This window comes from Colletotrichum lupini, chromosome 8, assembly GCF_023278565.1.
Source record: "Colletotrichum lupini chromosome 8, complete sequence".
In the NCBI taxonomy this organism is placed as follows: domain Eukaryota; kingdom Fungi; phylum Ascomycota; class Sordariomycetes; order Glomerellales; family Glomerellaceae; genus Colletotrichum; species Colletotrichum lupini.
Window position 1 is genome coordinate 1,446,509 of NC_064681.1, and position 14,992 is coordinate 1,461,500.

The 14,992-nt window shown below is 21.4% G+C and overlaps 1 protein-coding gene across 1 annotated transcript; it reads right to left on the bottom strand.

The window, feature by feature from the left end:
- Positions 1–3: 3 nt before the first annotated feature.
- On the bottom strand, positions 4–13,113 carry CLUP02_14904 (uncharacterized protein; the record flags this gene model as incomplete). Its single annotated transcript, XM_049293830.1, has 4 exons — positions 4–136; positions 199–307; positions 7,300–7,338; positions 13,107–13,113. The coding sequence occupies 4 exons, from the start codon at positions 13,111–13,113 to the stop codon at positions 4–6; spliced, it is 288 nt and encodes a 95-aa protein (XP_049150976.1).
- Between the last annotated feature and the right edge of the window lie 1,879 nt (positions 13,114–14,992).

Here is a 14,992-nt window from a genome sequence, read left to right on the forward strand (position 1 = left end):
AGCTCAGGCGCAACACGCTACAAACAAGTGAGTTTTGCGCTTGTTGAGGTCCTCGGAGAGAAAGGAGGCAGCAGTGAGAATGCCGCGCGAGGTAGGTGAGTTGAACAACACTCTCGGTGGAGGCTGATTAGGAGCACTGAGGGTGAGAAGTGGGAGGGAAAGACATGTTCAAAAGATTAAAGAAGGGAGTTCGATTACCATGGGCATGGACGGGGACGGGACGGGGGGCATGGTAAGAGGTGGATACCCGGACGAGGTTGTTCGTTGTGGTAGGCCAGGTGAAAGTGAACGAGGCAGGTCCTAGTCTCTGCAAGACGGGTCACTGGGATGTACCTGTACCTCCCCTACCTTCCCTGCCACCACACGTAGGCGCGAACGGGGGTCCTAAGGTCTTTCTACCTTGAGAAACGAGTCTATACATAAACTAATAATAACCCCCCTAGTTAAGGTAAGAGTCCCGTATATAATAATAAGTACTTAGATATTAGTAGATCCTAGCTAAATTTAACTAATTAGACTTCGGTTTTTTTTTATTTTTAGGTACTTAAGTTAGAAATATTTTAAAAATAAATTATAGTTAATTAGGGTACTACTACTTAATTAATAAAAAATAATTCCGATTTATACTTTTTTTTTACCTTAGCTAAGTCGCGTCCTTTTTTTTAAACTTCTACTTTTTATTACGACTTTTATTAAAAGATTTTATTATAAAACTTACTCTCGTATTTAAAATTTATTAATAATTAATTAAAAACATTTTTAAATTAATTTTATAATACTTTTTTATTATTATAATAATAATAATTTTAAGTTTTATATTAATAATAAGAGGGGCCGGCCTCAAAATCTCTTTATATTCGAGATTAATAGTATAAGTTTTATCCTTGTTATTATAATTAAATATATAATTTATTTATTTATTTTTATAATAATAAAGTTAAGTAATCTTATTATTAAAAGAACTCTATTATTATTATTTAGAGATTAATAACTTTTACTTTAATAACTATTATTAATTAATTTTTAATATACTTAAAAAGTACCTCAAAAAGAGTTATTATATTAATTTTATAATTTTTTATAAGGGATCCCTTTTTATTATTATTAACCTTAAGGTTACTTATAAATTACTTCTTATTTTATATTAATATTTTTAGCTTTATTAATAAGTTTTTATAAAATACTATATTAAAATAATATTACTTATAAAGGGCTAAAATACGCCCTTAAATATTTTTTAAAAGCCTAAAGCTATTATAAATAATAAGGCGTTATTTATTATCTTTTTTAAAAAGGACGGTATTATAAATAGAAATATTTTTAAAATATTTTTAATTTATAAAACTAATTATTTTTAATAAGACGTTATTGAAATAAAAATAAACGTTTAGCTCGGCCCCGAGAAGAGTTATAAAGTTTATAAATTATAAAACGCTATTAATTATAATAAATATAACTTATTTTTTAATTAACGTTCTTCTTAATTAGATTTTATAACTTACCCTCTTTTTAATATATATAAGCTAATTTACTTAGTATTTTATAAATACCGTTACCCTAAGCTCGTACTAAACGAGGATATTTTTAATAAATTATTTTATTAATACTTCTATATTATTATATTTAATATTAATTATTTTAAAAAAAAATTTAAAACTCCTAAATAAATAGGCTAAAATAGTAAAATAATTAAAAATAAGCCAGTTTAGCCTATCCTTATTAATAATTTTAATAATAATAAAACGGATTTCTAAATAAACCCCGCTATTTTTACCTAGATTTTTATTAAAAATATAAATAAGTAAAAAGTATAATTAAGGATTAAGGGATAATAAAGAATAATTAGTCTAAAGAAGTTTATAAGTAAAAGGTTTATTAAAATAGAAGTATTTTACTTACTTTTTTAAAATAGTATTATATAAATTAAGAATACCGTAATATTATAAATAAATATTCGTAATAAATATATAAATATAAGTTAAGGCTATAAATACTAAGTAAATAATATATTAATTATAAATATTTCCTAAATATTTCCTAAATATTTCCTAAAAATGTCTTAAAAATTTCTTAGAAATGTCTTAAAAATTTCTTAGAAATTTCTTAAAAATTTCTTAAAAATTTCCTAAATATTTCCTTACTATATTTTAAATATTTCCTTAATATATTTTAAATACTTTTTAAATATTTCTATCTTTCTAATTTTTATAATATTTATAAATTAATTAATAAATAATAAATTAATAAATTATTAACTTATTTTAATAAATTATAAGCTTATTATATAATTATATATTTAATACAATTTACTATTTATAATTATAATATTAATATTTTATATATATATATATATAGTCAATTTACTATTTATAATTATAATATTAATATTTTATATATATATATATATATAGTCTTATTTATATTATTATTATTATTATTATTATTATTATTATTATTATTATTATTATTATTATTATTATTATTATTATTATTATTATTATTATTATTATTATTATTATTATTATTATTATTATTATTATTATTATTATTATTATTATTATTATTATTATTATTATTATTATTATTATTATTATTATTATTATTATTATTATTATTATTATTATTATTATTATTATTATTATTATTATTATTATTATTATTATTATTATTATTATTATTATTATTATTATTATTATTATTATTATTATTATTATTATTATTATTATTTTATATAATAATAATAATAATAATAATAATAGTTAATTAATATTATAATTAATAATTATTTAGCTAGTTTCTTTTAATTTATATAAGCCTTAGCGTTATAAATATTTTACTAAGTAAATAAAGATTTTAAAACTATTTTTAAATAATAATACGTATATTACGAGCTTAAATCCTAACTTATTAACTTATAGTTTTAATAATATCCTCAACTACTTTAATAAGTTTATAATATAAAAAGTATATAAAGGCTTTAAAACTAGGGCTATAATTATATTAATTATACTTAGAGTTTAAATAATAACGTAATAGTTACTTATCCTCTTCTTAAGCCTTAATAATAAGTTATTATTTATAACTATATTTATAAAACTTACGCTATTAAATACTAATATTTTATATAAGCCTAGGCTTACTAAACTAATTATATTAAAAAGTATATTAAATAATTCGGCCTCGAGTTTTATATTTATTTCGCTTTATAATACTAAATTTATTAATTTTTATAAAGTTATTAACTTAGTTAAAGAGGGTATTATAAGTTTATTTTAAATTACTAAGAATTAATAAGTTTAGGATTTAAGTTATAAAAAGAGAAGAAGATTAATTATTTAAAATATAATAAGAGGTTATAAATTAAAAAAACGCTTTGCTTTAAATAAAAAATAACTATAAGAGTAAATAAGGTAATAAGTTAACTTAAAGATATTATTTATTAAGTTATTATATATATAGGGATCGTTAATTTTATAAAACTAGTTAATATTAATATAGCTCTTATTTAAAATAAAAAATAATAATATATTATTATTATTAGAGCGTTAGTGTTTTATAAAATAATTTTAATTATTTAAGTTATTAAATTAATCTTAGTAATATAAGCTCGGTACGTAAGCTATTAAAAAAGCTATTTAATAATATATAAACTAATATAGTTTTAAAGAAAAGAAGATATAAAACGTATTAAATTAATAATAGCTTCGTAATAAAGCTTTTTTGAAATATAATTATATAAAAAAAATTATAAAAAGAGATAAGTATTTTAAAAAAAGAATTAATAAGGATATATAACGAATTAATACGGATATATAGCTCTTAAGGATATATAATATTCTCTATTTCTAATTAGTTTAAAAATTTATTATTAATATATTTAAATTTCATTACTTTTTTTTAAAATACTTATTCTTTTTTATAATCTTTTTTATATAGTGGTTTTTTTCCGGCTTTATATATATAAAAGATCGACCTTAACGGGATTACGCTTTTGAAGGAAATTATATAATATAATATACTTTTTAACTATATACTATATATAATATATCCTAAATACGCGCTTAATATAATATAGTAATTTCGATACGAAAACTATTATTTAATTTAGGATAGGTAAGCTACTTTTTACGTAGTAATACTAATTAAAAAGGTTAATAATAAAGGTTAACTATAATAATTAGCTATAATAATCGGCTATAATAATTAAAGGCGGCCCTTAATTATAGAGGTTCTAAACTTTAATAGTAACGTAGAGGTTTTTAGAAAGAGGGCTAAATAAGCTAATATTTACTACTTAGAGCTCGTAAAGATTTTTTTTATCCTTATTATTTCTAATATTACCCAAAGCTACTCTCTATTTAAACTAAATAAATTTATTAAATAAATTTACTAAACAAATCTACTAAATAAATTTATTAAACAAATTTACTAAATAAATTTACTAAATAAACCTATTAACTTATAAACTACTACCTAGATAGTTTATTCTTAATATATAGTTAATAAGTAATAAGCTTATTTAAAGATACCTGTTAATAAGTCTACCCCTCTCGGGCTAGGCGCCCTCTTTAACTAGCTCGACGCTATAGCTATTATAATTAATATAAATATACCTAAGGATTAGTAAAGTACTTTTTAATAATACGGAATTTAGCTAAGTAATAGTACGAACGCTATAAATAGCCGGGCTAGTATAAATATTAAAATCCGGTATATTAACGTTAGCTTAGTTATAATAATTATAATAAATAGGCTAAAGGTATATAAAGTTAAGGTAATAAACTAGCGCCTTAAATAGCTCTTATAAGACCCCCTAAATAATAATAATACTTATATAAAAGAATAGATTATACTAAACTTAGCTATTTACGCGGGCTAGTATTAAGAGGTCCTATATATATTAAAATAAGTAAAGCTTATTTTATAAGTAGGTAGTAAAAAGTTAAGAGTTATTAATAAAAGGGAGATAATAGTCGAGTTAGTTAACTACTATTTTAGTTAGTAGTTAGGTAAAGAGCGTATTATACTTAGTTTTCTTTAATACGTAATATATAGTACGGCCCCGGCGGATTGCTCTGTTAGGGGAATAATCTTTTTTATATAATTATATTTTAAGGGAGCTTTATTATAAAGTTATTATAAACTTAATACGTTTTATATCCTCTTTTCTTTAAAGTTATATTAGTTTATATATTATATAGTGGTTTTTTTCTAGCTTTATAAGTATAAAAAATCGACCTCAACGGGATTACGCTTTTAAAAAAAATTATATAATACGCATAATATACCCTAAGTACGCGCTTAATATAATATAGTAATTTCGATACGAAAATTACTATATAATTCGGAATAGGTAAGTTACTTTTTACGTAGTAGCGCTAGTTAGAAAGGTTAATAATAAAAGTCGGCTATAATAATTAGTTATAATAATTAATTATAATAGTTAGAGGCGGCCCTTAACTATAGAGGTTCTAAACTTTAATAGTAACATAGAGGTTTTTAAAAAAAGGGCTAAATAAGCTAATATTTACTACTTAGAGCTTATAAAAATTCTTTTTATCTTTATCGCTTCTAATATTACCTAAAGCTACTCTCTATTTAAACTAAATAAATTTATTAAGTAAATTTACTAAATAAATTTATTAATATATAAACTACTACTTAGATAGCTAGTTAAATAACTAGTTAAGAGGTTAGCTAATTAAAATACTACCTCGATAAGAACTTCTTAATATATAGTTAGTAATTAGTAAGCTAAAGATACCCGTTAATAAGTCTACCCCTCTCGGGCTAAGCGCCCTTTTTAACTAGCTCGACGCTATAATTATCGTAATTAACGTAAGTACGCCCGAGAATTAGTAAAGTACTTTTTAATAATATAGAATTTAGCTAGGTAATAATACGAATATTATAAATAGCCGGGCTAATATAAATATTAAAATTTAGTATATTAACGCTAGCTTAGAAATTATATTTTATAAAATTAGAAATCTTTTTAATATGGGCTATATTATAAATATAAGGGAATATATAAGGGGCCCCCTAACTCTTAATAAAAAAGAGTATATAATGCGGGATTTAGCTACTTATACGGGCTAGTATTAAGAAGTTTTATATACGTTAGAGTAAGTATAGCTTATTTTTTAAATAGTTACGCGGGGAAAGGTCGGGAGCTATTAATAAAAAGAAGATAACGGTTAAGTTAGTTAATTACTATTTTAATTAGTAATTAAGTATAGAGCGTAATATACTTAGTTTTCCTTAATACGTAATATACGGTACGGCCCTAGTAGATTACTCCGTTAGGGGGAGTTTATTTTTTTTTATTCTACCTTTACTAGTTGCTCGGGCGGTTCTTAATATCGATTATATAGTATTAATATATAGTAGTAATAAATACTCCTACTATCTTAATAGACTATTTTTTTAGATTTTTTAACTTTTTAACTTTCCCTTTTATAAAGTTTATAATTACGGATTATTAATAGTAATATTAAGTACTTAACGCTACTATTTTATAAGCCTACGCCCACTTAGCTAAGTTTATTACCCTCTAAATAATAATAGCTTATAATAATATAGTATCGGAAATACCCTCGTTACTATTATTAAAAATAATACTAACCTTCTTATTATTAATATACGCTTTTAACTTCGACTCGCATATATATATATATATTCGTTACCTCATTTCTTTTATTAAAATTAAAAAACGCTTCCCTCGCCGTCTATTATTATTACTTTATTACTATTACCCTATTACTATTGCCCTATTATCATTACTATTACTATCGCTATTAAATTATTTACTTTAAATATATACTATCGAAATACTAAGACGTATAGTTATTATCGACCCCTAGGGCTTCTTTAATAACTAGAAGTTCGATTTTATAAATATTATATTAAAGGACCCCGAACTATAGTACGGCCGTCTTAAGGAATACGGATTAAATACTATTAATTTAAAAATTAAAAAGATATATATTAATATAGCTATTATTTTAATAAGTACCTAGCTTATATAATATAGTAGCCTCGAAATGCCTAACTAACTTTAGAGTATTATTAATACTTTAAAAACGTAGTATAGAAGTAAGTTAAGAAAGATTAAAAGGGATATTCTAGAGTTATTAAATAAAATAGAAAATAGGGGGTAGTTTTTAGCTATTCGGAGGGCGATTAATATATTATAGCGGGATCGTTAGTATTTAGTAACGGCTACGGCCGGCTATTATTAGTTATAAAGTTTATTACGTAATAAAAATACTTAATATTAACCCTAATAAACTAGCTTACCCGTAAAGGCGAAGATAGCCCCTAATGAGGCGGACCGGACTTTAAAGGGAGGGGGAGTTTATATATTATAAAATAGCTTTTTTAATAGCTTATATACCGAGCTTATATTACCGAGCTTAATTTAATAACTTAAATAATTAAAACTATTTTATAAAATACTAACGCTTTAATAATAATAATATACTATCGTTTTTTATTTTAAATAAAAGCTATTTTAATATTAGTTAGTTTTATATAGTAGTTTTTTTTTAGCTTTATAGGCGTAAAAGATCGACCTTAACAGAATTACGTTTTTAAAAGAAATTATATAATACGGTATACTTTTTAATTATATAATACATATAATATACCCTAAGTACGCGCTTAACGTAATATAGTAATTTTAATATAAAAACCGCTATATAATTCGGAATAAGTAAGCTATTTTACGGTAACACTAATTAAAAAGGTTAACGGTAGAGGTCGGCCGTAAAAGTTAGAAGCGGCCCTTAACTATAGAGGTTCTAAACTTTAATAGTAACGTAAAGGTTTTTAAAGAAAGGGCTAAAAGGGCTAATATATTAGTTAGGTTTATAAAATTAGCGATTTTTATATATATAATAACTTAATAAACAATATTTTACTCGAGCTATTATAAAAAACGTAATTATTATTTTATTATTTATATTAATATATTAAAATAGAACTAACTCTTTGTTTTAATTAAAAATTCCTTAATAAAACTAATACTCTTTAGCTTTTTACTATTCTCTAATTCTTATTAATACGTAATCCTCTCCTTTTTAATAAAGAGTTTAGATAGCTTATATTTTATTTTATATATTATTTTTTGAGGGGGATATAAACTACTTAATATATTACTTTTTTTTAAATATTATTAAAGCCTAGTTCCTCTTTTTGTTTAATAAATTTTAATAACTTACTTAGCTTATTATAAAGGGAATTAATATACGGGTATTATAAATTAATATATAAGCGTCGCTCTTATATGAGCATTACTATTTTACTTTTTAATTAGTTTAAAAAAGAATTATTAATATAGTTAAATTTTACTAAATACTTATAAAGTATCCTAAGCCTTTATTCTTTTACTCTTTTTATATTTAAATTATATTATTAAGCCTCGAAATTTAACTTTTAATATTTACTTATAATAGCTTTTATAATTAGAATTAAAGACGTTCCCTAAGGCTAATTTTAAAATAATACTATTATTAAAAAACTTCTCTTTTTATAAGAGCGATTATTAATTAATTACGGCCTCTTATTATTATTTAGTTAATTACTATTATCTCCTTTTTTAAAAAGTAGCTGCCCTAATATTAACTAATTTTATAAAGTTAGTAATTTTAAAAAGTAGCGTAACTTTATTATTAAGCTCTTAATTAGTATATTATAAAATATATAACTTTTTATAAACGATTATTTTAATATAAAGCTTATATTATATTTTACTTACTATTTTTTTAAACGAATAATAAAAACTTAGCGAACTACCTTTTTACGACTTTTTTTAGAATATAACCCCTCTCTCCCTAACGAATAATCTTAGTAACTTTCTTATTTTATAATAAAGTAGTTTAATAATATTCTTTAGCTTATTATATAAGTTATTAAAATTAATAAAAAATTAATAAATAGCCTTATTTAATAATATAAATAAAGATATTTATAATAAGAAACGTAAGATTCTTAAATAAACTTACTACCCTATTTATTTTTATAATAAAACCCTTTTTTAAGTTTATTATTTTTTAAACCGTAGTTTTTTATTATATTTAAAATAATAAATCCTTTTCCCCTTTTTTAAATAAAACCTTAAACTTATTAATTCTTAGTAACTTAGAGTTAATAATAAATACTCTTTTTAATTAAGTTGATACTTTTATTAAGGTTAATAGCTTTAGTATTATAAAATGTTATAAAAATAAGTAAAATAAAAAGAATATTTAATATATATTTTAATATAATTAATATAAATATTCTAAGCCTAGTCATAATATAGGTCTAAAATAATAGAGATTTTAAAAATACAGTTATAAATAAAAGTTAATTATTAAGGCTAAGGTTAAGGGATACTAGTTATTATAATAATATAAAGATCTTTAATATAGCTAATATAACTATAGGCCTAGCTTTAAAATATTTATATACCCTTTTTATTATAAACTTACTTAGCTAGTTAAGGATATTATTAAGATTATAAGTTAATAAGTTAGGATTTAAGTACGTAATATACGTATTATTGTTTAAAAATAGTTCTTAAAGTCCTTATTTACTTAGTAAGATATTTATAATACTAGGGCTTATATAAACTAAAAGAAATTAGTTAAATACTCGCTAACTATAGTATTAATTAAGCTATTTAATAAATAAAATATCCTATATGTAATAAAATAAGTAAATAACGAGCTAAACCGCTTTATTAGCCTTATTTAGACCTTTTTTTATTATTTTTAAATATAAAAGCGATTCCTTAAGGTCATTAGCTTTAATAAATAGGTTTATTTAAAACCCCTACGTTTCTTATTATAAATAGCTTTACTTATATTATTAAATAAAGCTAGTTATTAACTTTTTATTAATTTTAATAACTTATATAATAAGCTAAAGAATATTATTAAACTATTTTATAATAAGCTAGGTAGGTTATTAAGATTTATTAAAAAAAAAAAGAGGGACTAAGCTTTAGTAATATTTAAAACCAAAAGGTAGTATACTAAGTAATTTATATTCTTTTTAAAAAAATAATATATAAAATAGAATATAAACTATTTAAATCTTTTATTAAAAAAGGGAGGACTATATATTAATAAGAATTAAAAAATAATAAAAAGTTAGAAAATATTAGTTTTATTAACCCCCCAACGGAGCAATCCGCCGGGGCCGTACTATATATTACGTATTAAAAAAAACTAGGTATAATACGCTCTATACTTAATTATTAACTAAAATAGCTCCTAATTTTCTACTACTTATTTATAGGGCGAGCTTTATTTATTTTAATATATATAGGACCTCTTAGTACTAGCTTATATAAGTAACTAAGTTTAATATAATCTATTTTTTATATAAGTATTATTATTACTTAGGGGGTCTTATAAGAGCTATTTAAAGCGCCGGCTTATTATTTTAACCCTATATACCTCCGGCCCGTTTATTATAACTATTATAACTAAGTTAGTATTAATATACTAAATCTTAATATCTATACTAGCCCGGTTATTTATAATATTTATATTATTATTTAGCTAAATTCTATATTATTAAAAGGTACTTTATTAATCCTTAAGTATTTGTTTTTTCTTTATTCTGCCTTTGCTGGTTGCTCGGGCGGTTCTCAATATCGATTACATGGTATTAATACACAGTATCAATAGATACTCCCACTATTTCGATAGACTTAATCCTTAAGTATATTTATATTAATTACGATAGTTATAGCGTCGAGCTAGCTAAAGAGAGCGCTTAGCCCGAGAGGGGTAAACTTATTAATAAGTATTTTTAGCTTACTAATTACTAACTATATACTAAAAATAAACTATTTAAGTAGTAGTTTATATATTAATAAGTTTATTTAGTAAATTTATTTAGTAAATTTGTTTAGTAAGTTTATTTAGTAAATTTATTTAGTAGATTTATTTAGTTTAAATAGAGAGTAGTTTTAGGCGATATTAGAAGCGATAAGGATAAAAAGAATCTTTACGAGCTCTAGTACGGTAAGTACGATACTGCCTCTAACTATTGCGGCCGACTATTATAGCTAACTATTACGGCCGACTTTTATTATTAACCTTTCCGGCCGGTACCGCCACAAGGTAGCTTACTTATTCTAAATTAAATAACGGTTTTCGTATTAAAATTATTATATTACGTTAAGCGCGTACTTAGGATATATTATATATATTATATAGTTAAAAAGTATATTATATTATATAATCTCCTTTAAAAGCGTAATCCCGTTAAAGTCGATCTTTTATACTTATAAAGCTAGAAAAAAACTACTATATTAGTTTTATTAAGGAATTTTTAATTAAAATAAAAAGTTAGTTTTATTTTGATATATTAATATAAATAGTAAAATAATAGTCACGTTCTTTATAATAATTTTAATAAAATATTATTTATTAAGTTACTATATATATAGGGATTACTAATTTTATAAAACTAATTTATATTAATATAGTTTTTATTTAAAATAAGAGACGATAGTATATTATTATTATTAGAGTGTTAATATTTTATAAAATAATTTTAATTATTTAAGCTATTAAATTAAGCTTAGTAATATAAACTCGGTACGTAAGCTATTAAAAGAGCTATTATATAATATATAAACTAATATAGCTTTAAAAAAAAGAGGATATAAGACGTATTAAGTCGATAATAGCTTCGTAATAAAGCTTTTTTAAAATATAATTATATAAAAAAGATTATGAAAAGGGATAAGTACTTTAAAGAATAGTAGTAAAATCTAAGTATATTAATAATAAATTTTTATACTAATTAAAAATAGAGAATATTATATATCCCTAAGAGCTATACGTCCGTATTATTTCGTTATATATCCCTATTAATTCTTATTAACAATAAATTCTTAGACTTATTAAAAATAAAAAATACTATATATCCTTAAAAGCTATATATCCGTATTAATTCGTTATATGTCCTTATTAATTCTTATTATAAATATAAAAGAATATATAAAGGGTCCCCTAATTTTTAATAAAAAGAAATATATAATATAAAATTTAGCTACTTATATAAGTTAATATTAAAAGGTTTTATATATATTAAAATAAATATAACTTACTTATTAAATAAGTAATAAAAAGTTAAGAATTATTTTAATTAGTAGTTAAGTATAAAACGTAATATATTTAGCTTTTTTAATACGTAATATATAATACGGCCCTAACGGATTACTTTATTAAAATAATAATTTTTCTTATTATTAATATTTAATAAAACCTATAAAACATTCTTATTTATAATTTAATAAAATATTATAAATATTAATTTATACTTTATATTAATATTATAAAAGAAATATTTTAAATTACTTAAATAAAAATAAAGTTAAAAAAGAAATAAATATAAAAATATTTTAAGAGCTTTTATTTTACTAGCTTATTTTTTACTTCTATTTTTATTAATTGAGTATTATTTTTATTTTTATTACCCTATTTAAGTAATCCTATTTTATAATAAACTTACGCTCTTTATAGGCCTAGTTTATTAAAAATTTATACTCTTTACGTTCTTATTTAAGCTTAAACTCCTATTCCTTTCGTTTTTTATTTTTTTAGATCTTATTAATCCTTAATTATTGTTTTTTAAATATAAAATAATTTATACTTATTTACATTTATAATTAAGTAGCTTATTTTTATAAACTATTATAAAGTACTAAAGAACTCGGGGGGTTTCGACTTTTATTTAATAAAAAAAGTATTTTAAAAAATAAAATACTTACTCCGTATTAAAACTAAGTATTATTAAAATTATTATAATTATTAAAACTAAAGTTATTAAAGTTCTTATTTTAAGAACTTATAATAGATTTAGGATACGGTTAGTAATAAGACGCTAATAACTTAGTAACCGGTATACGGATCGTATTATAAAAGAACTTTTTAAAAAGTAAAGCCCTTATAAAGGATTTTATAAGCTTTAGTCTTATAATATACTTATACTTATATTATAACCTCGCTAGTTAAATACTTATAGCCTAATTATTTATAATTCTAAAGCTTTTACTTTTATAAAATAACTAATATAAATAATAATAAATTATAAAAACGAACAGAACATTAATAAAATAATACTTAGCTATTAATAAAGAGCTATTAATACTAACGAGCTATAACTATTTAAAGTTAACTACTTAACCCTATTCTATTTAAGAAAACGAGCTTATTATAGAGTAAGTTTTATTTAAATACTAACGTTTATAAAAGAGCTAGATAAAAAAAATAATTAAAATAGATTACCCTTACGGGCTAGTTACCCCGTTAATATTTTAAAGACCTTATTTATTATAAACGGGGCGTTTATTAATAACTAATTACTAAACGTACGAGGTTAAGGCGTATATAAAAGCGCGGGTAATATTAAAATAACTAATTTAGTAAACCTTATAAGCTTAATAATAACTTATTTTTATAAAATAATAAAAATAATAATTAAAAATCGAAACTAAAAACAGCGTTGATACGAAGAGCTCGTTTAATAGCTTACTAAGTAACTAGCGACGTATTTAAATTAATAAAAATATAAAAAACCTCTTTTTTATAATTATAAACTGATTAAAAAAGAGTTTATAAGTACTTAGGTAGTAAATTAGATTATTATTATAGAGGTAAGTAATAAGCTTTGTATAAAAAGTATTATAAAATAGTATATTAAATAGGCCCTATTTAAAATATCCTTATTATTATAAATATAATAATATAATTATAAAAAGAGCCTCTAAGATCCCCTTTTTTTAAAGTGATTTCTTAGCGTTTATTTATTAATAATATATAAACCCTAAGACTTAAGAATAAAAATATTATAAAAAGCTAAAGATAAAGAGACTAAAAAAGGGCTAGACCCCTACTTAGTTCTTTACTAAGTAATTAGCAATTTATTATAACTTAAATATAAAAAATATAGAGAATTTAAAAATAAAGGTATATTAATTTTTTTTTAGATTACTATTTTAATTATAGGATAATTTAATTCGTTATAGGGTCTTAATTAAGAGAGTACGTAATATAGCTTATAAGGCTAATAAATTATAGTTATTAAATTAATAAAAGAGTAGTAACTAGTTATAAAAAAATAGTAAAAAGAAGCTATATTTATTATTAAAATAACCGCGTTAAATATCTCCTTTTTATAAAAAAAAAAGTAGGGAGAGCTCTAAGGGGCTAAGCTCTAAAAACTTATTAAAAGTAATATTATAAAAATTATATAATAAGAATACTCGCGCCGAGCTATTATAAAAGCGTCGTAATAATAATATTAAGTATTTTATATATAATAAAATAGGTTATATATTTAATAAGTACTAAAAGAATAAGTTAAGAAATAGGGGCGACGATAAGCCGACGTACCCCTAATTAAAACTAACGTTAATAACTATTTAACGGGTTATTATTAAGCTAAGAGTTATAGAAGTTAACTCGTTAGAAAACGAGTAAGTATAGGTAATATACTTAATACGCTTACGCTAAGTATTAAGAGGGTATTAATAAAAATAACTATAAAAAGTAGGGTAATAGTTCTACGAAGTATTATTAAAAGGCTAGTAAAAGTTAATATAAATATATATTCTAAAATAAATATTATTAATACTAAGCTCGTAACTTACTTAGGGTTAACCCCGGCTACTACCATAGCTCCCTTATTAAGGGACTTTTAGGGTAAAGCCGTAAGCTAAGGAAAAGCTTATTAATTAACGCTCTTTTTTATTAACTATTATAAGTAACTAAGGAAGATTTAATAACTATTTATTATAATTAATAAGGATAAAAAAATAGTAAACTTTTTATTATCATAACTATTAATAAGCTAAGAGGGTATTTATATTAATATAATAATAAATATATAGTTATACGAGCCTATCTCGGTTACTAAACTAAAAGTAATAGCTTATAATATTATTAAAAATTACGAGAGGGCGTATATATTATATATTACTACTATA